This window comes from Podarcis liolepis (assembly GCF_965112155.1).
Source record: "Podarcis liolepis genome assembly, chromosome: Z".
Classification (NCBI taxonomy): Eukaryota; Metazoa; Chordata; class Lepidosauria; order Squamata; family Lacertidae; genus Podarcis; species Podarcis liolepis.
In genome coordinates this window covers 31,102,084-31,113,918 of record NC_139570.1, presented here as the reverse complement: position 1 = coordinate 31,113,918, position 11,835 = coordinate 31,102,084, and the positions used below count along the sequence as shown (strand labels likewise).

The window sequence follows — 11,835 nt, the reverse complement described above, 5'->3', positions numbered from 1 at the left end:
CAAACTCTTAACGGACGGTGCTGGCACTAATTGCGCCCCCGCAAGAGATGGGAGTTGCCCCCCCAATCCCATATCGCCCCGTCCCAGCCACAGGACCTCTGTCTTCGAAGGATTTAGCTTCAACCGGCTCCCACGTAACCATCCAGCCACAGCTTCCAAACATCTGGTCAGTGTGTCTGGGGCCGAGTCAGGATGGCCATCCATCAACAGATAGAGTTGGGTGTCATCGGCATACTGATGACAACCCAGCCCAAAACTCCGAACAAGCTGGGCGAGGGGGCGCATAAAGATGTTGAAAAGCATCGGGGAGAGTATCGCACCCTGAGATACTCCACACACCAAGGAGTGGCGCGATGACAATTCCCCCCCAAGCGCCACCCTCTGTCCCCGACCAGAGAGAAACGAGCGCAGCCATTGAAGGACTGTGCCCTGGATCCCCACGTCGGCAAGGCGGTGGTCCAGAAGTTCGTGATCGACCATGTCGAAAGCTGCTGATAGATCTAGAAGAATCAGCAGCCCCGACCCGCCTCGATCCAGCTGTCTACGAAGGTCATCTGTTAGGGCGACCAGAGCCGTCTCGGTCCCATGACCAGCGCGGAAGCCGGACTGGAATGGATCCAGAGCCGATGTTTCATCCAGAAACCCACCAAGCTGTTCAGCAACTGCTCTCTCAATCACCTTACCCAGGAACGGAAGATTCGAAACCGGGCGGTAATTGGATAGATCTAAAGGATCTAATGATGTTTTCTTTAAGAGCGGGCGCACCACTGCCTCCTTCAGTTCCCCTGGGAATGTCCCCGTGCCAAGGGACAAATTGATGATATCCCCCAGGAGGGCCCGCACCTCGTCTGGACACGCTCTAATCAGCCAAGACGGGCATGGGTCGAGAGGACAGGTGGTGGGCTTTCCAGCTCGGAGGAGTCTGTCCACATCGGCTGGGGATATCTGGTCGAAGTGGTCCAATACTGGACCCGAGGACAGTCGAGGGGCCTCCAGTTCCTTTATTGTATCCAAATTGGCAGGGAGGTCATGGCGGAGCGACAAGACCTTCTCCGCAAAAAAGCTCGCAAATGCCTCACAGCCGTGTGTCAATTTGTTATTTAAATTTGGCTGTCCCTCAAGGGACGTAAAAGAAGTTTTGGAAAAGCTTCAAAAATCACCAAAGTCTTTAAAAACCTCAAAAAAGGCTACTATGTACACTGCGTTCTATGAGTTGCTCCTCGAAGTCAAGTCGCAACTGTATTAACGGTGTTAAGAAAAAGGAAACAAACTTGCAAGACGTTTTCATCTTGCGAAGCAAGCCCATAGGGAAATTTGTCTTGCAAAGCAGCTCAAAAACGGAAAACCCTTTCGTCTAGCGAGTTTTCCGTCTTGCGAGGCATTCGTCTTGCGGGGCAGCACTGTACATTATTTACACAATGGGCTGCACGTAATTGGCTAATTCCGGGATTCTCCTGTAGGCCAATCAGGTTGTGGATTCACTTCCACCTGGAGCTGGATTGGGTGGCGCCTTTGGACCAATCATACCGCTGCATTGCTCTAGGACCAATCAGACTGCTGCATTTTGGATCCTAGTCAACTCAGTACATAACATGTACAAAGTGTTTTTCAGACAGAATGAAGATATTTCAGTTGTGGGGCATGTTGGAGGAGGAACATGGTGAATTGAATGTCTTTTGTTTGTGGGCTGCCAGTGGAGATCATTACATGGTGAATGATGACAGCCAGACATAAATCTTGGCGATTAAATTTACTCTGGAAAAAAGAGTGAATGGGAGGCTCTGGAAAAGCCACTTTTCGTTTCAAGAGGCTGAAAAGCTGTCAGCTCGTGGGAATTCTGATGGGGGTTAAGTGATTTGCAAGCTGAGGAATCAGCACCTTGGACCCAAAGCTGTGTAAGAGCCCTAATGGGCATAGGATCTACAAAAGTCTCCCTTAATTATTTCTGAGCCTTATGATTTATAACAAAAAGATATGGAACTGCTGGTGGAAATTTACATTTGATGCTTGAACTGCTTTCTGCCTTCAAGAAGAAAGGAAGGGAAGGCAGAAGAAAAAAGCCTACTTTAATGGTTTGAGTCAAGGAAGTTTTAAATGAACATGCAAGTTCTGTGTGCTAAGAATTTTTATTTTCTTACTGAAATTTCAAAAAGAATACACAAAAGAATATGCAATATATTTTTGAATCAAATATAAAAAACTAATCCAAATAAAAACTCAAAAAAGAAAGATGAGAGAGCTTTTGATTCTTCGTCTGTCAGCTATATATAAAAAGTTGTTGAAGCATCCACTCAGATAACACCCCAAATTCCACTTTCTATAAACCAATATTTTCTTCAATTATCAAACCCATGTAAGTTCATTTTCTTTTTTACACAAAGTCTATAAGAAGTTTCCAGTCTAGTAAATGTAGACAATTATTTTTCTCTGAGCAAACACATGAATTCCACCATTTCAGCTAAGTCCAGTAATTTCAACAACCATTCATCCACTGTAGGTAATGATGAATCTTTCCATCTTTGTGCATATGAAAGTCTTAGCACTGTGATCGTGTATTGAAATAAAGATCCATAGTCTCTTTCTAATTGTTTATCTAAGTCCCAACAGGAAAATTGCCCTTCAAATCCTCCGTATCAGTGTAGGTATTCAATAGTTTTTAGCTTTTTTACCTGTCCACCAAGATTCAGTTAACTGTTTTTTAGGCAGGAATTCACGTTGATCATGAGTGAAATCTTGTAAAAAAAGGGAAAAACTGACAGGGGGCCATGAGCCAGAAGCTTGCTGAGGCCGCTCAAGAAAGCTTCCCTGCATGTCAGCTGAGCAGCCTCAACAAAACACTGAGGAGACCCACCCCGATCCCAAAGAGGATGTCATCTTTGGAAAATGGAAAGGGTCTCCTCATGAGCCAGGAGGGCTCTCCAGGGTGCTACCCACATTTGAGCGAAGATTATCTTGTAATCTTTCCCCAGCCCATGCAGCAGACTGAAAACTACAGGCTGAAAAAGTGGCCTTTCCAGAGGCTATCTAGTGAAACTGTGTTGGGATATTTGAACTCAGGACTTTGCAATTCACAGCACAGCCGGATTCTTGTAATGGGAATCCTCTCCTTGCAACACAGAAACCAAAAGATAACCTGGAATAACTACACAGCTACATAAAGCTGGAGCCGACTGAACCTAGCGCCTGGACCTGATGTGGAGTTGGCACTTAATATATGCCACATGCTGGTCTTCCCTTCAGACAAAACCCAAAGGAGAATCCACACAACTGTGTGTACAAATTCTCAGTCCCATTCCCCAATGCCATCTTAAATCAGGCTGAAGACAAAGGATTTCCCAAGGAGCCTGCAAAGAATGGCCTAGTGCGTAGGGTAGTCTGGTCACACTTCCCCCACCCTAAGCTCCGGCCCACTTTTCAGCCGTCTGCAATGACATCATCTTCCATCATCCAATTCTGATTCTAAGATTCTCCTGGCCCCTTCCTCAGCATCTGCAGGGTTGCCATAGAGATGGCAACAAACTTTTTTTTTTTTGCATCATCATAATTCCGTTGTCTACTTCTTACCGGACGCTTCCTTGGTAAGCATTGGTGAGACAAGCCTAATGACCCACAATCCAGTTTCACCCCTGTATAAAGGGAACGTCCTCTTGTCATCATGGCAGGTATGAAATTGAGTTATCTAGGTGCTTAGAAGGGACCCTCCATTGTCCCAGGGGGCTAGAGAGAATCTGAGAAGCAAGCAGTGAGATTGAGGGTTTGCATCTAGGGAACAGGTGAAGTCTTTGGGCAACGTATACCTGCATATATGGAAACTGGGATAGACAAGAGAAAGAGATTTTGGTTCAAAAGCTGAAGGGCACAATCCACCCAAATTAGTCACAGCTAAGTCCTAGGGTAGGGACGCGGGTGGCACTGTGGATTAAATCACAGAGCCTAGGACTTGCCAAACAGAAGGTCGGTGGTTCGAATTCCATGCGATGGGGTGAGCTCCCATTGCTCGGTCCCTGCTCCTGCCAACCTAGCAGTTCGAAAGCACGTCAAACTGCAAGTAGATAAATAGATACCGCTCAGGTGGGAAGGTAAACAGCGTTTCCGTGTGCTGCTCTGGTTCACCAGAAGCAGCTTTGTCATGCTGGCCACATGACCCGGAAGCTGTCTGCGGACAAACGCTGGCTCCCTCAGCCAATAAAGCGAGATGACCGCCGCATTAGGTCATGACTGGACCTAATGGTTAGGGGTCCCTTTACCTTTGCTAAGTCCTAGGGACACCCAACAGTGCTGAGGTTAGCCATCCCCAAGGCCTATTCCATGGATTTTGGTGGGCAATAGATGTTCCCACTAGGTCATAAGTACTTTCAAATGTGTGGGTTTATTTCATTTTGCACAACAGCCAATGTGCATCTGTAGAACAGGCAAAAAGAAGAAGAGGAATGTGATACAGGTTCCCACCACTCTCAGGGGCCACTACCAGCTACTTTGGCACTCACTGATCCAATAGCCCAACTGCCCATTGCTTTGCATCCTCTTTTGCATCATAACATTCTCTGGCGGCGTAGAATCTTGGGGGTTATATTGTGGAGATGGTGGCAAACCAGTTCATACAACTGCAGTTTCCACGGGTGCCCCTCTTTTGGTTGCTGACTTGATTTGAGCCCTCAGTGTGTGTTTCTTGGGACCAGTTTGCCCCCCAGCTCAGCTTAGACCATCTGTGTCCACTCAGCCACTTCAATCTTTGGAACTGACATTCTTATGGGTGCCACATAATCGCCATTCTGTCTTCGTAGGAGCTTCATCTATTAGTGTTGCAGTACCTACACTTTGGAATGCACCTAGAGCCGGTGTGATTGTAGTGGTTAGAAGAGTGGGCTAGGACCTGGGAGAGACCAGGGTTCAAATCCTTGCTGAGCCATGAAGCTGATCTTGAACCAGCAAAAACGCTACCAAAAGGGAGTTGGGTGCTGCAATTCTTACTATAACCAATCATCTTCACGTGTAGCAAAACCAAGCTGTAGAACTGGACTTAAGTGATCAAGTTTTAACTTAGCCACTCTTGCTTGGAAGTAAGACCCTCTTGAATTTAGCAGGCTTACTTCTGAGTAAACATCCATAGGATCAGGCCGCACAAAGCAATGGATAAGGAACAAATGCTTCTGCTCTAGAGAAAGGAGGAGATTGCAGACTTCAATCTGCTGCTACTTGGAGAGAATAGTTTCATTTTAAGCTGAGCTGCCTCCCTTTTTTTGTCTGATCTGCCTCCCATTTCTCTCAGTCCCGCCTTTCTCTTGATAAAGTTGCAAGGGGAGAGTAATGGCACATAAACAATTGCCAGTTTGCATGTGATGCTCTTCCCAACCTCTTTTTTCATTTCCTGCCTCGAACCATAATGAGCAGACACCATGATGAGCAAAGGAACGGAGAGGCATCTCCCCACTTTTTTAGGTAAACAGCGAAAGGTATAAGGAATAGCGCAGGGTTAGCCTGACCCTTTAGCAAAGTGGGATTGGTACTTTTCCAGCAGGGTGGTGGTGGGAGATGAACACTTTTTGCAAACGCTGCAAAAAGGAAGTTTGCTGCTGCAGTTCTTTTTATAACCAATCTTCTTCACATGTAGCAAAAATAAGCTTATAAATTAAGGATGCTGCACCCCTATTATGCTTACCTGGGAGAAAGTGCCACTGAACTCGGCTGTGCTTGCAACTGTAGACTTGCTTCTGTAGGGCTTGCTTCTGAGTAAACATGCATATGATCAGACTGCAAAAAGCAATGGATTCATTTAAACCCAAATGCAGTGTCTGTGTGTATATATACTTCTCCCTTTGTGTAACATAGTGTTTATAGTGATATAGATGTATATATGAATGATGGGGTGTGGGGGGTGGGAGGGAGAGGGAGAGAGATGCATAACTGCTCTGAAGACTAGATCACCTGTTTTGCTACTTCTTTAGAAGAATAGACATGTATTCATTATTTCCAGAGAGGACGTACAGAATCTTAAAGGTTTCCATATATCTCTCTACTAGTAAGCCTGTGTAGAAGGGATCTAAAACTGGGGTGGCTGTTACATCTATAGATGAGGTTGCCATTCTTTTTAGAAGCCTATATTCTAGTAAAGTTATCAGCCATTATTTGTATACAGTAACGAGTGGTTGAAAGTAAAAGTGGTAAGATTATGAAGCTGCTGTTGGGAATCTTAAAAAAAAAAAAGGTGCAGCAACAAACTGTTGTTCAAGGTCTTTATAAATGACTTGGATGAAGAAATTGAGGGGATGCTCATCTAATTTGTAGATGACACCAGACTGGGTGTCATCACCAAACTAATGCCACAGAAGGCAGAATTGGGAATTCAAGATGACGTTAACAGATTGAAAAACTGGACTGAAACTAACAGAATGATTCCAAGAGGGACAAATGTAAGGTTCAACAATTAGGCAGGGATAACCAGATGCACAAATATACAACATGGGGGACACCTGGCTTACCCATGTGAAAAGGATCTAGGGGTCTTTAGTAGGCCACAAGTTTAATATGAGTCAACAGTGTGATGCAGTAGCAAAAAATAAAAATAAATAAATGCTAAGGCTATTCTAGGCTGCATCAAGAGAAATATAGTGTCCAGATCAAGGAAAGTCATAGTACCACTCTATTCTGCTTTGGTGAGAACCCTCCTAAATTGTGTGCATTTCTGGGTGCCACAATTTAAGAAGGATATTGACAAGCTGGAATGTGTGCAGAGGAAGGCAACCAAGATGATCAAGGGTCTGGAAGATATGTAGCCCCTGACCACAAATTAATCAATATCAGTCTGTTGGCCACCACCAGGGTGCGTAGAATCCATTTCCTTTGTCCCGTTGTTCATTTCTGTACAATATGGTTCAAAAGAATATTATCCGCTGAAAGTTTTAACTTTTTCTGCACACATAGTTATACAGTCCAGCGCTTTCTTCCAAAACTTAGTAAGTACAGGGCACATAATGCCACTATACAAATCTGTTGTGTGTGACCCCATTTGGAATACTGTGCAACTGCTCTGGTCACCTCAGCTCAGAAAAGAGTTGGAAAAGGTTTGGAAATGATTGAGGGGGTGGAGCGACTCCCACATGAGGCAAAGCTGCTGCATTTGGGACTTTTTATTTTAGAGAAAAGATAAGGAAAAGGTGACATGATCAAAGTTTCTGAAATGATGCACGGCATGGAGAAAGTGAACACAGAGAAGTTTTCCTCACTCTTTCATAACACTCGTGGACATCTGATGAATGTGGGAAGATTCAGTACAGATAAAGGAAAGGGTTTATTCATGCAGTGCATTGTTAAAACTGTAGAACTTGCTCCCAGAGGAGGCAGTGATGGCCACCAACTTGGATGGCTTTAAAAGAGGATTAAATGGGGTTATAAAGGAAAATACCTTTGATGAAACCTGGTCTCCCTTTTTTCATACATAAGGAGAAAAGAAAGGAAAGCTCTTTCAGCAGCCTCACAAACCTGTCTGTGGAGAACCTATATGGACTGCCAATGCTGAGTACCTGAGGGCCCCGGTCCTGCCACTCTCCAACTGGCCCGGGGCAGCATCTGACAGGCCTCATAAGGACTGCTGCTGTGGCTGCTGCCCAGCAAGGACCTGGGGTATTTTGAGGGAAGTTTTGTTGGGAGTTTTTGCTGTTGTTACTGATATTAACTGATATTACTTATACAGTGGTACCTCGGGTTAAGTACTTAATTCGTTCCGGAGGTCCGTTCTTAACCTGAAACTGTTCTTAACCTGAAGCACCACTTTAGCTAATGGGGCCTCCTGCTGCCGCCACGCCACCAGAGCACGATTTCTGTTCTCATCCTGAAGCAAAGTTCTTAACCCGAGGTACTATTTCTGCATTAGCGGAGTCTGTAACCTGAAGTGTATGTAACCCGAGGTACCACTGTATTGATTGTTGTATCTTTATTTTTATGTGGAAATTGTTCAGTTTGGTTATGTAGTTTGTATTGGTGACTTATTGTATTTTATTATTTGCTGGAAGCTGCCCAGAGTGACTGGAGAAACCTAGCCAGATGGGCGCGGTATAAATAAAAATTATTATTTTTTTGTTTATTTATTTATTAAGACAATGTAAGATGACACCATGGGCTTGGTGCTATGTTATTTTCTTTGCTGTGACTGTATTGCATAATAAATATTTTTTTAAAAAAATGGAAAAAGAGGATTAGACAAAGTCGTAGAAGAGATGTCTATTTATATCTTGTAATGTATCTTCCTTTTGTCTTTCTTTCAGTGGTAGCCACTCAGACACATGAGGGGGACCAATCACATCACCCTCAGTTGGCAGCTGAAGGAAGCCACCTTGGGGGTTTGTTCCATCTGCCGGACGATCTCTTCAGTGACTGCCCTGAGATCAATAACCTGGTTGCATCCTTTGAGCCGCTCTTTCCAGAATGTCTTTCCACACCTCTGGGTTCCAACGAGGCAAGTGAGGGGACATCCAGGGAAGCCCCAGGAAGCGACCAGGTGTTAGCCACAGCAACTGTAAGGCAGGAGGCAAGACCTAAATGTGACACCGCCAGTAAAAACCAACAGCAGAGTGAGGGGCAAATCAAAGATGATAGCAAGGTTCCTAGTGTTACAGGAGCCAAGGGAATGTGTGTGGATACATTGGCAGGCCAGCCCTCAAGTCATTTCCCCAGGATCTCTGCAGAGCCAGAACTGAGGAAAGAGGGATTTGGAAAGAGCCGGAACACCGATCCAAAGTCTGTGGTGTCAAAGGCGCCAGACTCTACATTTTCTAACATAAAGGGGAAGAGGAAAGCCATTTTGACTGAAGACAAACTGGTGGGAAATTTCCCCAGAACAAGTCTAGAGTTGGAGGCGTGCGGCTCTTCCCAGCGTCTTCAAGAAGGGCTGCGCGCCAAGTGTTCTCGAGGAAGCCATCCCAGCCAGAAAAGCCAGGAAGAGAAATGCAAGGAGGAGAGAAAGATGCCTTGCCAAGACTTTCTGAGAAAGGGGAAGGCAAAAACCATTGGGCTCCAGCAGGAAGCTTTAAAAATGGGTAAGGACATGCTGAACAGTAGCAAATCCAAGACAGCAAACAATGATTCCAAGCCGGGGGGAAATCTTGGAGAAACTAAAAGTAGAGAGAAGGCCCAAGCTAAAGGGAACCTGGCTGGGGTAAAGGGAGAAAAGAATGAGGTGCCCTCAAAGGCGGTCGCCAGAACCAACCTGGCTTTGCAGATGATAGAGTCTGTGCGAGTCTTCCATCCCCTGGGCAAGAAGAAGCACATAATCTCCATGCCTACTAAAAAGTCTGTGCAAGTCTTCCATCCCCTAGGCAAGAAGAAGAACATAATCTCCATGCCTGCTAAAAACATCTCTCCACTAAATTCTGCCAACAGCAGTTTTGCAAAGACAGAGGCCACATTGGAAAGACCTATGCTGAAGATATCACATAAGCTCAGGCTGGCCTCCCTGGCTCCGCTAAGCCTAGTGTCCACTGCCTTGCCAAAGCCCCGGCCAAAGCTGGCAGCCACTCCATTGCCAGAGTCACCACCAGCACCCTCCCCCCTGTCAAAGTCACCTCCAGCACCTGCCCCACTGACAAGGCAGCAGGCAGATTTGTCACCTGCAAAACCTCCAACCTCTGTGTGGAATCTGCTGCCAGAAACATCCACTTCCTCTGAAGGAGTGCCATCATCTCCTCGGGGTTGCCAAGCCAGGGAGTGGGCAGTGCAGTCCAGTGTCCCTGCAGAAGGACCTGATCCCCCGATCCAGCTAACCACCCCAGCTGAAAACCCTTGGTGGCTCTGCAATGTCTACCCACTTGCAATGAAGCTAGTGAAGCCTGTGCTACCTGGGCAATCTGTGTCTCCACCACAGGAAGATCCAAAGCTTATCACAAAGAGGAGGACCCCAGGAAGCCCAGAAGAGTCACTACCAGTAATGGAAGAGCAGCAATGTGCTGAGGAGGTGAGGGAAAGAAAAGCTGAGGGAAACTCCAGCCCCAGGGAAGGACTTTTGGCTATGGGAAAAGAGGAGGAAGATTATCTCTTTTAGACATATGCAAAATTATTGTGCTCAGTTTTAACATGTGCTATCCTGAGAGCTCTTAGAAATACTTTGGTGATCTATCATATCCTTGGACAACAACTAAGAAGTGGACAGGAACTGAATGTTATCCAGATCTTTGGACCCAACGGGCACATGAACAGATTAAAAGAGACTTCCATTAATGTTGGATGGATGGACGAGGTAAGGGATGTTGCAAATTAACATCCTCAGGGAGAAAAACCTCAAAAAGTCTTGGGGGGGTAGTAGCAGCTGCAGCAGCAGTTCCCAAGATCTGACCATCTCACTCCAAAGGGGAAGAAGACATAAAAGATCCACCAACCTGAAAGTTTCCCAATTTGTGGCCTATCCCTTTCAGCCAATGCTGCATCATGACTGACATCTTATAAGGTTAACTACCCATGAGGCTGCTTGTTCTCCAATTACGAGAGACTAATTTACAACACAAGTGTGAGAAAGCACAGTTAAGGTGGCAAGAAACCAGTGATTTCTTTTGCAGAATGTCTCATCCTAGCAACCTCTTCTCATTCCTGTTGTTCCTTCACCATTGCTCTGCACTTGTCTGGAACAGAATAGATGCCCCACCCTCTGGTGTCCAACAGGGGTACTCATTGTTAGGTACTCATTGTTAGGGGTATCATTCCTGATCCTCTGCAAGGGACAAAGTTGTGTTGATGGTCTTCTTTACAGTCATTGCTGGAATTTTGCAGGTAGGAAGTGGAAGGAAAAGTGCCGTCAATCATTAACAAAACTGTTGGAATCACACTTCTGTTTACAGCAGCTGATGCCTTACAGTAAACCTCCCTAGGTCTAAATGAACTCACAAACAGTTCCTAAACAAACAAGGGTCAAGGCAGCCCTCAGGTGATGAAAGCCAGCTCCCCTTTTGCTTCTGAAAGTGCATTGCAATAAATAAACAAATCAGTAGATAGGACACTGAAACATTCAGGGTTTGGGGTGCAGCGGACAGGTCAGAATCACCAACATTTAGATAGGAGGTGGTTATTTTGGCCCAAGGCTGTCTATTTGAGGTGCTGGTCCTTAGTGACAAAGTGTAATCTCTATGTTCCATCTCCTCTCTAACAGCCAACAACAAGGGTTTCTGAAAAACAAACTAGAAAAAGTAGACGTACTCAGGAAGGGGTAGGTTATTATGGGCTGTAATATGAAGTGCCAGGTGCCAAAGTGGAGTGGAAATGGCGGGGAAGGTGCCACTAAGCAATGTTCCTGCAACTCCTGCTGGCCAAGCTAGTTAGGCTTAATTGACCTCTGGAGATCATGCAAGCAAAGTGTCTTGTGTTTACTTGTTTTACTGAGATGCATTAATGCATATTGTTGTATCGATTATATGCAAGTCACACAGCATCTTAATTATGGAGTCCATAATCTGGAAAATAACTGAATCAGATCATGCTCCAGTTAGGGATTGCTCAACCCCCAACTTCTAAGTATTCCTTGGTTGCTTTCCAAAGTTGGTTTGAGCTCTATCTTTATTACACACACGGGGGGGGCGGGGGGCACTGCTAGAGGAACAAGTTTTCTGCTTAAGATTTATAGGTTAAGGTTCTTCTACTGTAAATATTCTTATTTTTTATTAGAATAATTCAACCCCCTCACCCTCCTCTTCTTTGTGGAACTAATGGAACTCCACAGTCATCAATAAATGACTTCCAGTTTTGCTCACAACTATCTTGCCTCCATGTTTTCTCCTTTGTCCTTTCAAATTTTGTCCTGGGACAATTTTACCGTTAAAACAAAATCCTGGCATTTGTCAGACAACGAGATGCAAA

General features: G+C 45.2%; 1 protein-coding gene across 1 annotated transcript; it reads left to right on the top strand.

Moving 5' to 3' along the window:
• The first annotated feature begins 3,537 nt into the window (after window positions 1–3,537).
• Window positions 3,538–11,734, top strand: LOC310698217 (uncharacterized protein). The gene is made up of 2 exons (XM_083485177.1): window positions 3,538–3,662; window positions 8,262–11,734. Exons 1-2 carry the CDS (start codon window positions 3,656–3,658, stop codon window positions 10,031–10,033), a joined length of 1,779 nt encoding a protein of 592 aa, XP_083341303.1. The 5' UTR covers window positions 3,538–3,655; the 3' UTR covers window positions 10,034–11,734.
• The last annotated feature ends 101 nt before the right edge of the window (window positions 11,735–11,835 follow it).